We start from the raw sequence: 19061 nt of genomic DNA, 5'->3' as shown, positions 1-19061 counted from the left end.
ATCCACGTGGACAGACCTGACCACTGTTACTACTCTGCATGGACATATGGGCTGTGACAGCTCTCTCTGGCTCTCCTTTCCACCCATCCTAAAAGTCACCAGGACAGCCTTGTCAGGGGCCTATCCAGGGTGGGAGAACTATTCCCTTTAACCATTCCCTTATTCTGGACATAACTAAGGAGACCAACAGACGGAGAGCACTGTCAACACCACAGAACTTGTGTCTACCCACTCTGGGGAGCTGTTCCAGACCAGGGCATGCGGCTCAAGGCTATGAACTCACCTCCCTAAGTCTCTGCATCTTTCCCAGTCACTGGTTACATGGGGGCACTGGCTGACACAGGGAGGGAGGCAAACCAAAGAAAAGGCTCAATAGTCATGCAGGGTTCAGTGGCTTCAGGCCACATTGCACCTTCTCCTACAGTGAGAGTAACACAGTAGCTAAAGAGCAGCAAGCAGAGGCGTAATTTGTGACAGGTTATGGCCCGAGCACCTGCACACTGTGACCTCCTGGGAAGGGGAAGGTCAGGACAGTCTGAACAGGAACTCAGAAGAAGGTACAGCTGATGGATTACCAACATCAAAAAGTGACCCTTCACTGGGGTTATCCATAGAGCACCTGGGATGCCAGGTTCCTACCAAAGCTGTCTTGTCCTCTTTCCCACTGGAGGTCATGTGAGGCTCCAGAAACTGGTATAATATCTGGCTGGCCTCCTGGGTGCCAGTCCAGGCTTTGGGATCTAAGGCAGCATCACTAGCCTGGCTTTCCTTACAAGGCACAGATTAAAATGGGGGTAGGATATTCTGAAACATAACAGGCAGACAAAGAAAGCAGACCATGTCTGTCTTCTGACTTGAACAGTTCAAACATTAACTGGCTTGTGACTGTTTTGATATAGGGATCTCACTATGTAGCCCAGGCTGGCCTTAAATTCAAAAGCCTCTTCCCTCCACTTCCCAAATGGTAGGACTGCAGGTGTGTCTCTATGCCCAAGCACTGAAGATAACTGGGAATTTAAGTATGCACTCAGCATTAGATGGTACTAGGGAACTATCATTTCATACGATAATGAATGTGTAGGCTCGTGTATGAGTGCACCTAGTGTTTGAGAGATGCTGTCAGAATTCTGAGGAAAGGTATAATAAGCTCTCCAGGGGCTTCTTTAAAATGTTACAGCCCCCAATCAGGAAAGGCAGCGATGGCAGTAAATACCTATAATCCCAACTCTCTGAGGCTGTGGCAAGAAGATCACAAGTCCAAGGCCTGCCTGGGCAGCTTAGTAAGAACTTGCCTCAAAATAAGCGGGAAAAGACTGGGATAGAGCTTGATGGCAAGTGCTTGCCTGACCTGCAAAGAGCCCAGGTTCAATCCCCAGTGCGGCAAACCAACTTCAAAAGAAAAGAGGCAGAGTGGGTGTGGCCAAGTACCAGCAATGCTGATGCGGGTGGGGACTCAACAGGACAGACAGGCTTATTATAGTTCTTGTTTGTATATATTTTGAACCCCCCCATAAAAGAATTATCTATAGAAAGTAAGGTTCCCTTAGTAGGAATAGAAAATAACAAAACCCACTTTATAGGAGGCCTAACAGAAGATGGTGACAACAGCTCATTAAGACTCTCGAATGGGAGGGTGTGATAAACTGACTGGGAGGAGGTCCTTGTCTGTCTGATGGCAACAACCCCTTTTCCTCAGCACTAGCTTTACCATGAAGTAGTCACCCCAGCCTGGTAGAAGAGTGGGCTCAGCCCCTCCCATACCTGACCTGCTGCCCAGCTATGAGGGTAGGCTTGCTTAAAAAACAAATGAGCACTGAGTTCAACTCTCAGCACCTCAAAAACTAGACATGGTGCAGCATGCACACCTGTAATCCCATCGTTCTAGACATGGAGGGAGAAGGTCAAGATCACTTTGGCTAGAGAGCCTGAGATACCAGGGTCTCAAAAAATAAACCCAACTAACCAGCCAGAAGTCAAGAATGACAACTTGGTTGCTTCTCAGCATTAATGAGTATACTGGTTAAGTGACGAGGAGGGAGCAGGGTGGTCTTCCGCAACCACACCAACACTAACGGTCAAGAACATTTAAAGGTGATACTGATCAGTTCTTCCCCAAAACAGAAACCCAAGGCTTCTTGTGGCAGTGATCCACTGTCTCAAGCATCTCTGTTCTAAGCAGCGTTACCTTCTATGCAATGAAAGCAGCACTCCTCTAAGAAAAACGGGGACAGAATGAACAACTAAACACACAGCAAGCACTGACTGGATTAGTAAAAGAAAAAGACTGCACTTTACACATCTAAGGGAGTTACAAAAATGAAAATTATGGCTGGCTATAGTCTGTATCCCTAGCATTTGGGAGGTTGAGATGGGTAGATCACCATGAGTTCAGAGCTAGCTTGGGCTATATGAGTTCTAGGTCAGCCTGGGCTACACAGTAAGACCTTGCCACAAAAAACCAAAAGGAAAAAAAAAAAAAAAAACATCAGGATCCATTTAGTTACAACCCCCTTGCTAGAATTTGACTAATACAACAAGAAAAGACAGATGCCAGGTGCCTCAAATCCCAGCAGTCATTCTATCCCATCCCAGAACCACAAGTTTACAAATGATGGTTAGTTCCCCAAGGAGACTGGGGATGGACCTCAGTGAAGAAGCACTTGCCTAGCATGTTCCAGGACCTGAGTTCACACCAGAAAAAAAAATTATTTCCACAGGACATCTTGAGAAGAAAATGAAACTGTCAATGTGTCTTGCACTGCTAGATACGATCACAAAGGCCCACCAGCAAACCAACCAATGAGACCAGTTACCCATGGGCCCATGGAACACACAAACATAAGCAAGATGGCCAGGGCTGGCTTCAACCACTTCTTATGAGATGCTGGTTGTCATGTCAGTGGCTTATCCTATGAACAGCAGTCCTGTCCTTCCGAGTACTTAGGAACATGTAGTCCTCAGCATATGCTCACTGGACAGAGCCATGTCTGCAACAGTTTCTACTGGAAACAGCTAGTGTGGTATATAACAGACCACCTGACGCTACCCAACGTCACTCCTAGAGAGAAGACTCACATTCTCGTACATTCTGAGGCATTTCTTACATTCTCAGCATTCTGAAAAAACACCTTTCTCTGTCAGTAAGGAAAGGACTCTGCTGCACCAGTTTATGTTATGACCTTCAAAGCTCGTTCGTGGATCTGGCTCTGCTCGGCTATAACCACAGTACCTATTTCACCTGTTACTCAGATGGGCAGAAGGAAGCAAAGCAGCTCACCCTTTCTCAGTGGCGTTCAGACCAGCGCCCCCGCAAGCCCACTCTAGACACAGCACGGCCTTGGTCTCATGTCACTAACTAGGAGAGGCTGGTGGCACCAGTGAAGTCCCAGGACCACCTCTGCATCCAGAAGGCTACAGTCTTCACTGTCCTTCCTGGGTTAGGATGCTATCCAGGCATTCCACAGAGATTTCATACACTGTACTGGCTGTACAAACTAAACAAAACCTACATACTAAGTGGTCATGGGAAGCACGGTTCGTTCTAAAAGCAGCATCAAGGGGCATGATACACAATCTACTACAGATGAACAAGAATCTCAACTGCATAATATTCAGAATGTATAGCACCAGTTTTTACTTGAATTCAAAGCAGGTGTCAGAAAAGCCAATGCTGCAGAGGCCAATTCATCAGTCACTACAGGGAATGGCTGGACTTGCTCTTCTGTTTTAGAGTCATGTGTAAGTTTTAACATCACTTCAAATGAAAGTTTTAATTCCTTGACATTCAAAACTGTATAATATAGGCCGGGCGTTGGTGTTGTACGCCTTTAATCCCAGCACTTGGGAGGCAGAGGCAGGTGAATCTCTGTGAGTTCGAGGCCAGCCTGGTCTCCAGAGCAAGTGCCAGGATAGGCTTCAAAGCTACACAGAGAAACCCTGTCTCAAAAAAACAAAAAACAAAAACAAAACAAAACAAAAAAAACCAAACCCCAAAACCCAAAAAACCAAAACAAAAAAAAAAAACAATAAAAAACAAACTGTATAATCTACCTGTAATTAGAAAAAGCCCTGACTGTCTAGCATGAACTCACTCACTGTCTATGTCCGAAGAAAGGATTCTGATTGCTAACTACACCAGTAGGGGAAGGGGCTCTTTAGAGAGGAGTCCGGAGGGGTCAAGATGGGTTTTTATCTGTCTGCTTTCCTGGAGTGGAACTCTTTATATTGGGCTGAAAACTGAAAGGGACTCTCTCCCCACTAGTCTGAGCAAAAGGGTTGCTGAAGAAGAGGTTCACGTCCAGGGGCGCCTCAGCCTCCGAGTCCCAGGAGTCGGTGTCTGTGCTGCTCGAGTCTTCAGCTGTTGTGGGTGGGTAGCTAAGCTGCTCCAGCTGGTCTATAATGTCAGAGAACTGGAAGGCTGAGCTGGACTCAGAGCGCACTGAGTAGGCTGGGAAGTTGACCATGGAGCTGGCCTCGGACTGATTGGCTGAGCTAGATGTGTGCAGAGACAGGCCACCGTGCAGTGGCAGGTTGTTGAGGGAGCTATTCTCAGACTGGTTGTTCCTGAGTGAGCTAGTTTCAGAAGGACTCAACAGGCTCTGCATCAGGCTAGCCTGTGCCTTCACCTCAAACAGCTCTGAGGTGTCTGAGGGATGTACATTGCCATTGAAGTCACTTCCTTCCCCGAATTCAAAATCATCTTCCACGCTCATGTCCACTGCCTCAGTGGAGTATCTATCTGGGCTGGACTGGGCAGATGCTGGGTGCTGGAAGGAATCCAGCCCACACAAGGCAGGAGACCCAGTGGACTGGATGGGTAACAGGGACTCCTGAAGGACTAAGGAACTGTATGGGAAAGAAAACGCCTCAGAACCTCCAGCAAAGAAAGAGATGTCTGCTGGGTCATCATCTATGAACTCTTCAGACACCTGCAGCTGTGTATTTGTCAATGTGAAAACAGGGTTCCCCTTGAGGCACTGCCGGCCACCCTGGTACTCCCCTCTGGGTAAGAAGGAGCCAGCAGAAAATGCATCCTCACCACTATCATTTCTACAAACAGCTCTGAGTCCCCTACTGGCCCTCCCTTTGTTTGGGTCTAAAGCATCGAGACCCTGTCCTCTGGGACAGGCAGAACCATGGCTGTTCACAACACCACAAAACCCGGCACCTGGACCAGGCTGGAGCACAGGGGGTCCAGGGAGATGGGCTGACTGCACGCTGGGGCCTTCAGATGACGATGCTCTGCTGCTCCTCTCGGCTGCTGTGCTCTTGATGGAGGGAGCCTGGGGATCCCCATGGGAACTGCTGCTGTCCTTCACACTGGGAATGCCAGGAGGGGACAAAGAGGAAGCTGGGAGTGCATAAAAGGAGGCATTTGCTGAAGACAGGGAGGCAGAAGTTCTCAAGCCATCGGTGAATGAGATGCTCTGGGGATCAAAATTAAGAAAAGAAAAAAGGGAACAAATAAAATTATAAAACACACTATTACAAATTGTAAAGCTAACTGGGTCAACTTCCAGCATCTACACATCCTTACAACTTTTCTTGAAAAGGGAACTTGAACATCTTTTCCCTTTCATTCACCAAGTAAGTATTTAGACTATTTGGAGACAGTCTCACTGTGGTCTTGGCTGGTCTCAGACTTGTGACAATCTGCCTTCCAAGTACTGGAGTTATAGATGAGTGCCATGCCTGGCTCAGAAATGCCTAGCACTGAAAGCTGACCCGAGGCCATCTACTTATAACACCCTTTAGTTCTTTCCCCGTCTTGTGGAGTGAAATGTCATAATAAAGAAGAGAAACCATCACAGAGAACTAAATGGCACGAAGACGAAGTCTTTGTGGTAGCCTGGTCCTCCTAAACCCATAAGCAGACACGTTTGGGTGTTCACACCTCTATTCAGCTAAAGCGCCCTCCACTGTGGCACTGACACCAGGTAACAAGGACATGTTCACAGTCCCGGGGATCTTGAGTGTTAGAGATTTAATATCACCAAGGAGGAGACACATGTCAGTCCACTCTCAAGTGAGATGGGGGGTTAAAAATCAGTGATTGGGATGCCCCTTGCCAGAATCAGGTACAAGAGCCCTGGGACATTATGAAAGTGCTAGCTAGAGTGGCTCCATGTATGAGTCAAAGAGTTTTACAGCAGTGTGAGGGAAGGAAAGGAACCAGACCGTGGTTCTCTCTACTCCTGCTGACCTAACCATGTCCTCACTCACGATGCCACATGTAAGGATGCCTCAGTTCTTCTGTACATGCTAACATCACTCTCTAGTGTGCTATTACTACGATACAGTCATACTTTGGAAAAAAACTCTTAGCCAGGTGGTGGTGACACATGTCTTTAATCCCAGGACTCAGGAGGCAGAGGTTGGTGGATCTCTATGAGTTCGAGGCCAGCCTGGTCTACAGAGCTGATTCGAGGACAGCCAAGGCACACAAAGAAACCATGTCACAGAACTGAATATTTCCAGGGCAATACGTCTGTAAGCAATACACCTAGGAAATACACACTGCAGTGTGAAAAACAAGCAAGTGCTGTCTCAGGAGGCTCAGTGACTAGCCTTGCAGAGAAGAATAGATGCTCATAGCTTTAAAGTCATCTATTTTTCAATAATACCATATTGCCTGTTTTTAGTTTTGTTTTCTTTAAGGCAGTGTCTTCTATATAGTCTAAACAGTGTCTTCTATATAGTCTAAGTCATGAGCCTTATGCCTCAGCCTCTCAAATGTTGAAATTATAGATGTCATTCAGTCACCACGCCTGGCATATTGCCTTTTCTTAATCACTCAACCATATTTCGTTATTTCTGTGGTTTTCAAAATAAATTAGGTAACTAAAGCTTAAATGTAATTTTTGGTATATTTATCCTCTAAAATTCAATTAAAAGATGGGGACACTAAACATTAAGATACAGGGCTCAAAAGAAGCTCTCAGAAACTGTGCTCAGTATAAATGACAGACCATCAATAAAAATGAGCAAATACTGCTCAGAATGAACTATAAGCAAGAAACCACAGCAGCACAAGGAAACAATTACACAATGGTACCAAAAAGCAGGACTGGGCATACAATCATGCTTGAGTGTGGGAGGTAAGTGGTAAAAGATTTGCTATGAGGCAGACATGGAACACAGATTAGTCATTTATGGCTCAGCACAGGGGCGTGGAGCAGCTGGTATCTCACTGGGGACATCCCTGCCAAGTGTTCTTCCATGAGGAATCAGTGCACATACATGTACAGCTTCAATACAGCTGTAATCAGACCAAACACCAAACAGATGTAAAGCTGCTGCCTGCCTTTTACTTTTCACAGCAAGGGTGCTTCCTTAAGAGTGGCACACCAGTCCACCGCCTGGAGAGGCTGCAGTGTATTTAGGAAGTGACCGGCACAGCTGGCACTTGTTCAGGGTCCCTAGCAGACTGGCAGAGCTCACAGCTGTCCCTTCCCCTGGGATTCACTCTGCAGTCAGCATATGTATGCACTAAGTCATGTGACCCTTCTTACTACACAGAAGATGACTGTATGGAAGAATACACCCCGGTAGTTAATATTGCATATGGCTCCAGCGAAGACTGACCTGTTTGGGCAGATCTACAGTCAGAGCATGAAGAGATGTCCGAGTCTTACTAAACCGTCTGCAAAACAGAGAATATGCTGTGAGGCTCTCCCCATCTCCGTATCTGTCATCATCCCTCTCACCATGTGTTTCTAGAACCCCCAAGTCTGTACTGTAGCCACGAAGAAAGCTCACATAAGAACGCGACCAAGACAGGGCGACAAACTAGAAACTGGAAGAATAAAAGAAATCAGTAACTGAAATTAAAAAGAAACTCAAAGGGATAAAATTTTATCTGCATACTAATGGGAATTAATTTCTACATGAGCTTCAGGTTGCTTACCATACTATCAAGGTCAGTGTTAACGTCAACATGACAGGGTCTGTAATCACTTAAGGGGACAAGCCTGTGAAGGTCATTTAGCTCCTGGTATGCCTGTGAGAATTATGGTGGATATGGTAACCCCCACTGTGGATGGAATCCTCCCTGGGACAGGATCCTACACTTTAGGAGAGTGAGCTGAACAAAGGCATCCAGCACTCTGCTTCCTGACTGTGGCAGCATTGTCAGGACATGCTTCAGGTGGCTTTGCTCCCCGCACTGTGACTGACTGGAACCAGAAAAAGCCCCTCTCTCCCTCCTCAAGTCACTGTTGTCAGCTATTAAGTCACAGCAACAGGAAAAGAAACTGAGACGCCATGGAGAACCATCATATACAAAATGAGCTATATAGTTTAGAAACTATAAATTGATTCCAAGTATGAATACAATTATCCCCATGAAGACATTACAAACCCATTTTCTAAAAAACAAAAAAAAAAACCAAAAAATCTCAGCATTGAAATACATGTTTGTGCCTTTAAAACATCATTTATTCAAGTAAATATTTAAAACAAGCTGGACATGGTGGTCCTAGCACTCAGGATGAGTCAGTAGGATTTCTCTGAGTTCAAGGCCAGCCAGTGCTACATGAGTTCCAGGGTAGACAAGGCTACATAGCAAGACCCTGTTTTTTAAATGGGAAGGAGGGGCTGGAGAGATAGCTCAGCAGTTAAGAGCACCAGCTGCCCCAGCGTTGGTGGGCACGCCTTTAATCCCAGCACTCGGGAGGAAGAGGCAGGCAGATCTCTGTGAGTTCGAGGCCAGCCTGGTCTTCAGAGCGAGTGCCAGGATAGACTCCAAAGCTACAGAGAAACCCTGTCTCAAAAAACAACAACAACAACAACAAAAAAGAGCACCAGCTGCTTTTCCAGAGGACATGGGTTCAAATACAAGCATCCATATGGCAGCTTGCAACCATCTGTAACTCTAGTCCTCAGGGATCTGACACCCCCCTTTTGGCCTCTGAAAGCACTGCAGGCATGTGATGCATAGACATGAATGCAGACACACATAAAAAATTTAAAAATAGAAATTTTAAAGACATATATTTATAGCATAAACACCAGAGTTTACCTTTCATATGGAATTCTCTTCATCCCGCCGTCTTTGACATAATCTACTAGTTGTTTCTGGGTTCTTCCACTACAAAAAAAAAAAAAAAAAAAAAAAAAGGCTCAGTTAAAAACAAAACAGCAATTCACAATATTACATTTTACAGTTAGGAACAGAAGACTTCCCATCCTCTCCCAGAAACATGTATAAATAACTCAAAGTTATACTTTATAGTAAGCATAACCAATTTTCTAGATAGTTTTTTAAAGTCTATTTTCTCATACTTTGAATATTTATTTGATTTTTTTCTCTATGTGTTGTCCTTCACAAAACTCTTGAATACAATTATCTGCCAGCCTATGATGCCTCCCTCTCACTCCCCTTTCCCCAGCACTCAGCCGGCTGGGCAGCCGAAGTTAGCCATACCTGTATCTGAAGGATGAGCCCCGGCTGAAGAAGACAGCTTTTGCCTTTGGTTTAGGCTGGTCAGAAAGCCTAAAAAAGGTGTGGTACTCCACACATATCTTCCAGAAGTTCTTACATTCATCTCTGCTGCCCAACAAGAACTCTAATGTGTCCTGGTAGGGTCCCTAGAAACAAAATACAAAGTTCAAGAAGCAAATGCAACAATAAAGTACTGGAGAGCAAAATGCAAGATCATATCACAGGCAACTTCACAATTAAAACCTAGAATGGGGCGTGGCACATGCCTTAGATAACTACAAGTAATAGTTTTCAGGCTCCCATGTTGAATCTTACAACTTCAGGTCTTCTACTTAGTCTTAAAAACTAGGTGGCTGGGTAGTGGTTGTGTACACCTTTAATCCCAGTATTTAGGAGGCAGAGGCAGGCACATCTCTGATTTTAAGGCCAGCCTGGTCTACAAATTGAGTTCCAGAAGAGCCAGAGCTGTTTACAGAGAGAAACCCTGTCATGGGAAAAAAAAAAAAAAAAAAAAAAGAGGGAGGGGGAAGGGGAGAGGGAGAGATGGAGAGACACAGAAAAACAAACAAAAAACTAGGTGTTTAGGGATTTAAATGTAACTTTAAAATATGCCACTCCATTAGTTGCCTCTATAAACTGAGCAGTGTAGCTGTTTTCTTTTGGACCCCCTAAAACTGGAGCTACAGACAGTAGTGAGCCACCATGTAAGTGCTGGACACTGAGCCAGGTCCTCTGAAAGTACAGTAAATGTTCTTAACTGCTGAGTAATCTCTCTGGCCCCCAAGGTCACTAAAAGCACCTGGAAAGACTGGGGAGGTCCCCAGAAAGTCCTCACCATACATTGTTGACGGGTTCCGATTACTCTCAACATGTGCCGTCCTAGGCCCAGGGTGAACTGGAAACCCTCAGGGTAGGAACTGATAAGCTTCCTAGAGGGGCAACATGGGCATGCTGGGCACTCATCCCCATCTTGACTCTGAACCCAAAGTCCGATTTTAAATTATTAAATACCTGATCCTGAAATGATTTACAAAGCAGGGTTTTTGGAGACAAGAGTCTCTAGTCCAGGCGGGTCTCCACCTCCCTAGGTAACCAGGGAGGCCTTGAACTTCTGATCTTCCTGCCTCTGCCTCCAGAGTGCCAAGATTATAGATGTGTGCCCTGATTGTATACCAAATGCTTTAAAATGTTTAATATTCCGTAAAGTGAAATTGCCTAACAATAAAAGTTCAAAACTAATACTCACGTGAACCTCTGGGTGGAGTTTGATAAGAAACCTTTTCCTCTTGAAGCTTAGTTTCCGGACCTTGGACCAATTGAAAGTGTTGATTTTGGTGGTTCCCTGAAATATCACAGATAGACATATGGCATATTTGGAATGTAAGCACAATGGCCTTTTCTGACAGAGTAGAATCTGCTTAAGCTACATCCTTGATAAGCAGCAGAGCAAATCAAGTTCGCATCACCATTTCACCCAGAACAGCTCCTAAAGGCCCACATTAAATATAGCATCTGGTTTTTTTTAGGTACAACTTTATTACAAATTTTAAATACCAACAGTAACAGTACACATTTTGAAGTCCCCCGCCCCCAACAAAGGGAAGTGTCTGGAAGAGGTAGTGGTGGTGACTAGGCTGGCTAGGAGGGGTGTCAGGCAGGAAGATGACCCTAGAATGCACTGTAGTTAAAGAAAACTTCTGGTTTCCACATCCGCAGATGGACATTGCAAAACCAAATACAGACATGCGACCAGGGCACATGTATGTAGCTTTCAGAGAGCTTAGAAATGACTCCCTAAAAAGCAATGGGCAGATCTGGTGGCCAGATCTTTCTTTCTTTCTTTCTTTCTTTCTTTCTTTCTTTCTTTCTTTCTTTCTTTCTTTCTTTCTTTCTTTCTTTTTCTTTCCTTTCTTCCTTTCTTCCTTTCTATGGGCAGTGGTGGCACATGCCTTTAATCCCAGCACTGGGGAGGCAAAGGCAGGTGGATCTCTCAGTTCCAGGCTAGCTTCATCTACAAAGTGAGTTCCAGGACAGTCAGAGCTGTAACACAGAGAAACCCTGTCTTAAAAAAACTAGGGCCATCAGGTTTGGTAGCAGGAGCCTTTATCAGCTGTGCCACTTTGCAGGCCTAATCATATTTCTAAATTTGCAACTGTTGTTCTACCTTTGTTTTCTCTAGCATTCTGATTTGTTTTTAGGGATGGATTTTTTCTCTTTAACAGTAACAGACTGACATCTACAACAGAACAGACTAACAAAGCCAGAGCCTGTAGCAGCAGTGAGTCCACAGTAAAACCTCCCTTTCATTCTTGACCAAAGCCTGTCACTGCAATTACCGTCTGTAGGACCAGTAAAATTACCAGTTTAATTTATATGGAGGTGTGTGTGTGTGTGTGTGTGTGTGTGTGTACGCGCGCGCATGTGAGTGTGTATGTGAGAGAGTGAGCAATTTTCCCTCCTTTCACCACAGAGAATTACATAGTTTTGAATCATTCTAGAACAGAGTGTTTCAAGTATCAGAGCCTAGAGAGCATTCATCTTCAATGTGCAACTGCCTTGTAATATAGAAGTGTATAATTGATTTAAGTGAACTTCTAATGGTTGCTTTCTAGGATTTTACTATTACAAATAAGACTAGAGTAAAAAATTACAAAATACTATTTCTGATGAAGGAGCATTACTGTTTCTCATGGTCACAACACAACATGATTTTTCTGCTTGCCACAATCTGGTAGGTGAAGAGCCACATCCTCCTAAAGTTTTGTTCTGTCTTTCCATCTCCTCCATCTCTAGTACTGGCTGCCTCCTCTAAACAAACACAGGACCTGTCCTTTGTGACAGAGACCTCCTCAGGTGCCTGCCTACCACTCTTTACTTACAGATATGTATTACAAGGCCAGGATTGTGACTCTATGGGTTAGCAATGAGTTCGAATCAAGAGAAAATCTGAAGAGGTATGGCTGGCAGTGTGGTGATAAAGTATGTCTCAGCTAAAAGAGACAAACTACTAAGTCTGTAGTGAAGAAAGTATCAGAGCACACACAGGTTTACTCCACCCGTGTGAAGCCCTGAAGGATGTGACATTTCCTAGGAGCCCAGCTGAGAATGTGTTACCTGAACCTAATCACAAAAAACATCCAATAAGCCACAATAATGACTATACTATTAAAAGTAAAGGAAGAATACTCTTCAATAATGTCAATGTCATTAAACAATGAGAAAGGAAAGGCCACAGTAAATGATTCAGAATCAAGAGACTGAGGCTGAATGTGATGTGACATATAAATGATACATCTGCTCTTAGACCACAAGCTGTCCTGGAGGAGCCACACTATAAAAGGGCATCATCTGACAATAAAACAAATGGCACCTTATTAATAAGATGGTCTCATTTTAATTCTTGATTTGGTAAATTTTTTTTTTTTTTTTAGTTTTTTAGTTTTTTGAGACAGGGTTTCTCTGAGGCTTTGGAGGCTGTCCTGGAACTAGCTCTTTTAGACCAGGCTGGTCTCAAACTCACAGAGATCTACCTGCCTCTGCCTCCTGAGTGCTGGGATTAAAGGTAGGTGCTACCAATGCCCGGCTGATCTGGTAATTTTTTAATATTAAAAATTTTCTCTCTTTAATGTGTGTGTGTGTGTGTGTGTGTGCGCGCGCGCGGTGTGTGTGCAGTGTGCGCATGGGTGTATGCATGCCATGGGATATATGTGGAGGTCAGAGGACAAGTTGTAGAAGTCAGTTCTTTTCTTCCTCCATGTGAGTTGAGGATCAAATTCATGTCATCAGGTTTGGCAGCAAGCAAGCTTACCCAATGAATCATTATGCTGCCATGCTAATTTTTTTTTCTTTTTGAGGCTTGCTTTGTTGCCCAGGCTGGCCTTGAATTTGTGATCCCAACTCAGCTCCCAGACAGTTGGGATCACTGTGTTACAGTGTCAGTGGTAAATGCACTGTGAGTATGTAAAAGAGCACCATATCCATAACAAATGCATATAAAGGTCTGAGGGTGAGGAAGCCTCTCACTTATTATAAGAAGCAGGGACTGAGGGCACCAAAGTGCTGACAAAGGGCAGGTCCAGGCTATGGACAAATGGGTTCTCTGTGCTGTCCTAATACTCAGCTTCCAGAGAAGCTTCTACACTAGCGCTGCTGTTGCAGGTACTGGCATTAGCACGTATAGGTGCTAGACAGCCAGGCTTTTCAAAGAAGCCTCCAGTGTCCTGTCAATCTGGCCAGCAGGTTTCTCATGAGGTGACATTTTCAGGGAGGTGTCTTGGTTCTAGCTTCTGACACACACCATGGAGGGTGTGTGTCAGCTATATTGCTGTAGCACAGGGTATGTTTACTGCTCTCCATACAGACGAACCAGATCTTCTGTTTTCAGGTCCACTTTGTCTAACTATGAGCTCCCTGTCATCAAAAGCTCTCATAGCTGAACAGAGTTCTTATCCCCAGAATGTCCACAGCCCCAGACAAGATCCTGAATCCCAGTTTAAGATCCCAAGGGTGACTCTGGTTCAACATTAGAATGAATAACAGAACAGTGGTCAGCGCTGGTGGTGGTGTGGGTTGTGAGTTCCAGGACAGTGAGCATGGTTTTACTGTGCCAGAGGACATGAAAGCAGCTTCTTCATTGTAAGAGGTCAGTCAGATATGATGATATGCTGTTTCTCTTCCACACACAGCACTCACTCATCACAACAAAAATCCACCAACAACAGCAACAACAAACCATACCAACTCATTGTACACCAGGACTCTGGTCTGCTTTGGCCCCTCCCTGCCCTTCCAACTACCTGGAACACGAGGACACCCATGTGAGAAACTGCGAGATTAATCTTGGTTCCTTCTCTGTCAGAAGCTGTGTGAAACCGGATCCCATACATTTCCAATTTCCTTGCGATCTCCAGAACCTGGAAATCTGATTCTGCAGGTGTCTGACCCCTATAATGAAGGACATTTCAACATATCAACACTTGTCTTCTTATTTTTTAAAAAAATATTTTATTTATTTATTATGTATACAACATTCTGCTTCCATGTATATCTACACATCAGAAGAGGGCACCAGATCTCATAACGGATGGTTGTGAGCCACTAAGTGGTTGCTGGGAATTGAACTCAGGACCTCTGGAAAAGCAGTCAGTGCTCTTAACCTCTGAGCCATCTCTCCAGCCCCAAACACTTGTCTTCTAAAGCATATAAGAAAGTGGGTCAGGAAAACAGTTAGATAAAGTCAGCCAATAAATCAGTGTGGAAGGTCTTGTTTTTAGAGGACATATGGTTCATATGTATACATTTACCCACTACAAAACTAACATACCATATATGGAGGCCAAGGAAATAGGTTCCTTCTATGTCAGTCTTTTATTTTCTTATTCTACTTTACTTGTAAAAGGTAGAATGTTTCAGCTGGCTTTGGTGGTGCTCGACTTTAATCCCAGCACTTGGGAGGCAGAGGCAGGTGGATCTCTGTGAGTTCGAGGCCACAGAGCGAGTGCCAGGATAGGCTCTAAAGCTACACAGAGAAACCTTGTCTCAAAAAACCAAAAAAAAAAAAAAAAGTAGAATGTTTCATCTGAATTCACTAAATAATCAGTTTTACAACTTACTTTAAGTTATATGCAAATAACACATCTAGCTAACAAACAGTGAGCTGGAGGAAATGTCCTAAATGATATTGTATCTTTCTTAATCATTGCAAAACAACTGAATTTACTGAGTGGTGGTGGCACATGCCTTTAATCCCAGTACTTGGAAGGCAGAGGCAGGTGGATCTCTGTGAGTTGAGGCCAGCCTGGTCTACAGAGCAAATTCCAAGACCTGTAGGGCTACACAGAGAAACCCTACCTTGGGAACAACAACGACAACAAAATAACAGGATCTAACAACACAAAGGTCTCCTAACATGCTATACAGTCCACAGCCCAGGTTACATCACCAGAGAACAGAAGTGAATCTGGCCAACACTCTATTGAGCAGCCTTCAGAAAAGTGATGCTCACATAGAGCCACATCTGGGTAACTATATTTCCCCACTTCTGACCAACTTACGCGTGCCTCTGGTGGAAGTCTAGGATCTTTTCCAGGGATTGTTCCTGGCTGGGCAAGTACTCATTGGCTTTGAGGTGTTCTCGATCCAGGGCTTCATCATAATCTCCTATTTCCGCTGAGATGAGACAAAGGAATTCGGTCACTTGGATTTTGAAATAAATGATAAGCATTAATCATGCAAATGTTTTATATTTTATTTTTCCCAATATTATGCTGTTTAAAGGTAAACACAGAAAGAGTATAGGGATTTTCCCCTCCCAACTTGTGAAGACCAAAAATTCTGATGACAGTTTATAGTGAACCCTGAGTATAATGACTGTTTCATTTTACTTGTAAAAAGTTAATGTATATGAGTGTTTTGCCTGCATATGAATGTAGCATGTACATGTAGCATGTGCATGTACCACACGTATGCAGAGCTTAAGGAAGCCAGAAGAAAGCATGTACTCCTGGACTTGGAGTTTCAATGGTTGGTGAGCCACCATGTGAGTGCTGAGAACAGAGCCCAGGGCCTCTGCATGAGTAGCGGCTATCTTAACCCTTGAGTCACCTCTCTAGCCCTAGCTTACTAATTTCTTGTTTGTTCATGACAGGGTTTCTCCATGGAACAGTCCTGGCTGTCTTGGAACTCACTCTGCAGACCAGGCTCCCTTGAAGTCTGAGATCTGCCTGCCTTTGCAGCCCAAGTGATGGGATTAAAGGAATGCACTACCACCATCTGGCTTCTATTTTTAAAAAATCAGTTTATACATATATTGTCTCATGAATACTATAACCACAAGAATAATTTTGCTTTAGAAAATGCATACTAAATCATTCTTTTCTTTCAGGGCTTTTCAATTTTTCAAAAAAAATCTCCTAAATGTATTAATTTTTTAAAAAATGTATTTGTTTTTATTGTATGTATATGAGTGTTTCACCCGTACATAGTAAGTGCACACTGACATGGCCTAACCTTTAGTCTAGAAACAGTGTGGGTCCTTTCCCCTCTATTCCCATGGCTTCCTAAATCCTGTAAAACAGGCACTGGGTCTCGGAATCTTCTGCTACACTTCTCACAGTTTCTGAAGTTAGTTTAGTTTTTATATCCTTCTCCATCACCTTTTGTTCCTTATAAGGCACTAAAGGCATGTGCCCTCTTCCCTTTAGTGTTAATGTTTAGACAGCGAGGACTGTAACTCACCCTCAGGAGGCCCCTTTGTGGGTGTGGTGAGAATCTGATTTATAGCCTGACTCTGAGTTGACTATTTATTGCCATTAAACTGGATAAAGGTAGATGGGACATGAAGACAGAGGTCAGTCGGGAGTACACAATTAAGGCCAGCCCACGTTGTTTAGGAATATAAACAGCAACAACAAAACATCGAGGACTGGTTCTATGGTTTAGTGGCAGATGTCTGCCTAGCATGTGTAAGGCTCAGGGTTCTTTCCCAGCACTAGGAAGGGAAGAGAAAGCACAAAGACATAAATGGGAGACATCTCTAAAGAGTGAATGTCACTACAGATTTTGGCTCTGAGTCTATACGCAGAGCTATTTGCCTCCAGGAGTGGTCATCACAGAAGTTAGCTTTCATCTATCAAGAATGCATCTAAGTAGAAATGCCCATTTTTTTTTTAAACAAGGCTTGTCAATTACACATGAGCACCAGCAACTAATGGCAACTCGGTGAAGACACTAACACTGCAGCAGGTGGGATACGAGAAGGGCTGCCGTGGTGGCCGCGCAGGTCAAGCGCTCTTCCAGGAGGTCTCTCTTGAGTTGCAATGCAAACAGGTACCTAGAAAGGAGTTCAAAGCAAGAGAATATCAAATCCGAAAGTCCTCTGAACACAATACAGACAAACCTCTCGAAGAGCACACAGCTCTGGGGAGCAGCACTCAACACTGAACAAAATGTTGCGTCCTGGATCAGGCCAAGGCACAAAAGCCCTTTCACACAGCAAGCAGACATCAAAGGTCAGAAGGAAAGTCTGCTCAGCACTCTGCGCTGCACGTCAGAGCATACATGAAGTGCTCAGTACACAGAGAACTTCTGTCCAACCATAGGACACAGAAATTGGCCTTTCCAGGCATAGCACTCTGTGGTAATGCCTTCAACAAGGAAGTCCATAAATTCGTATTACAGAATGTCACTCACAGGTTTGGATGAAAGAACAGGAGTACACAGTTAAGACAGCTTCAGATGCGCTGTGACACTTTGAAGCAGACTGATAATACACTGTCTTAGTGAGAGCCCAAGACACAGTGCTTTAAAATACCACTAGTATTTTAAATGTGAAAATGTCAACAGATGGCAAGTGAAAAGCACTTATGAGGCCAATCATGGTGGCGCACACTTAATCCCAACACTCTGGAGGCAGAAGTAGGTGTTATCAAGGCCAGTCTAGTCTACATAGTGAGTTCCAGGAAAGCCAGAGCTACATAATAGTCAGACCCTGTCTCAAAAATAAATAAATAAATAAATAAATAAATAAATAAATAAATAAAAAAAATCAGTAAATAGGTAGGTAGGTAGATAGATGAATGGATGAAAACATTCCTTCAATAAGTGATGGTTGAATAGTTCTAAGTATTGTTCTGGGAGTTGTAAAACGTGAATAACACAAAGTCCCTGTCTTCACAGAAATTTACACTTTAATACAAACTATAAAAAAATTTTTTAGACTTGGGAATGGAGAGATGGCTCAGCAATTAAGAGCACTTGTTGCTCTTCTGGAAGACCAGGGTTCAGTTCCCATGACCTACATGGTGGCTCACAACTCTTCTCTAGCTCCAGTTCCAGGTGATTTGATGGCTAGTTGGTCATCAGGCACACATGTGGCACACAGAAACTCATGCAGGCAAAGCACATGTATGCAAAAAAAAAAATGTACTAAATGCTCTTTTTTGAAAACAAAACGGAATGCCCCGTGAGCCTGCTCATCACCATTGTGCAGATGCCGTGGTAATTCCTTGTCCTTCCAATATTATCGAACGCCTGACTGAAAGGGGCACCTGCATTCTCTCAGAATTAAGATGTGCTCTCTCTAACTAGAAAGCTCCACACTAACAGCTTTTCCACAGCAGTATTCCCGGAGTTCACAAAGCTATACCAACAGTGACATTTGTGATACTTTAACAGAAAAACTGAGACTAAGTCCCAAATGCACTAAGATACTAATGACTAAATAAGTTAGATGCCAGTCTACATAGTGTAAAAGGCCATGGATTGCTAAAAATGGGTGGGGGGAGAGTTTCAACTTATAGCTCACATGTATTATTGGATAGCTCTTTGTAACATACTTTTAAGACTCTATCTTGTGTTCATGGAAAGGCTGCAACCCTTGGAAAAAATTCTGCCCAGTGTTAGTACCTACCTGGAGGGGACAGACAAGGAAAAATAACTCTGGTGTTTTATTTTTATAACTTAATGTGAAATTTTATTTTTTGCCACAGATATACTTTTTAATAAATTAAAGGGGAAAGGACCTTCTGAATGAAAACAAGAGTGGAATAACTGACTTCCTAGGGCTGAGGTGCTGGCGGAGTGCTCACTAAGTGCATGAAGCTCTGGGTTCAGCCCTAGC

The 19061-nt window shown here is 43.9% G+C and overlaps 1 protein-coding gene across 1 annotated transcript in view; it reads right to left on the bottom strand.

The window, feature by feature from the left end:
* Positions 1–19061, bottom strand: part of Farp2 (FERM, ARH/RhoGEF and pleckstrin domain protein 2) — a 95827-nt gene that overhangs the window by 32533 nt on the left and 44233 nt on the right. Inside the window, exons 6-13 of the mRNA XM_027397671.2 lie at positions 17176–17273; positions 15496–15610; positions 14239–14386; positions 10689–10784; positions 9425–9588; positions 9020–9088; positions 7585–7642; positions 5168–5426 (exon numbers count right to left, since the gene is read on the bottom strand). Of these exons, the coding sequence (XP_027253472.1) occupies positions 5168–5426; positions 7585–7642; positions 9020–9088; positions 9425–9588; positions 10689–10784; positions 14239–14386; positions 15496–15610; positions 17176–17273 (1007 nt within the window). The remainder of the gene's footprint in view (positions 1–5167; positions 5427–7584; positions 7643–9019; positions 9089–9424; positions 9589–10688; positions 10785–14238; positions 14387–15495; positions 15611–17175; positions 17274–19061) is intronic.

This window comes from Cricetulus griseus, chromosome 2 (assembly GCF_003668045.3).
Source record: "Cricetulus griseus strain 17A/GY chromosome 2, alternate assembly CriGri-PICRH-1.0, whole genome shotgun sequence".
In the NCBI taxonomy this organism is placed as follows: Eukaryota; Metazoa; Chordata; class Mammalia; order Rodentia; family Cricetidae; genus Cricetulus; species Cricetulus griseus.
Note: the sequence above shows the minus strand (reverse complement) of the source record. Positions and strands in the feature narration are given on the sequence as shown.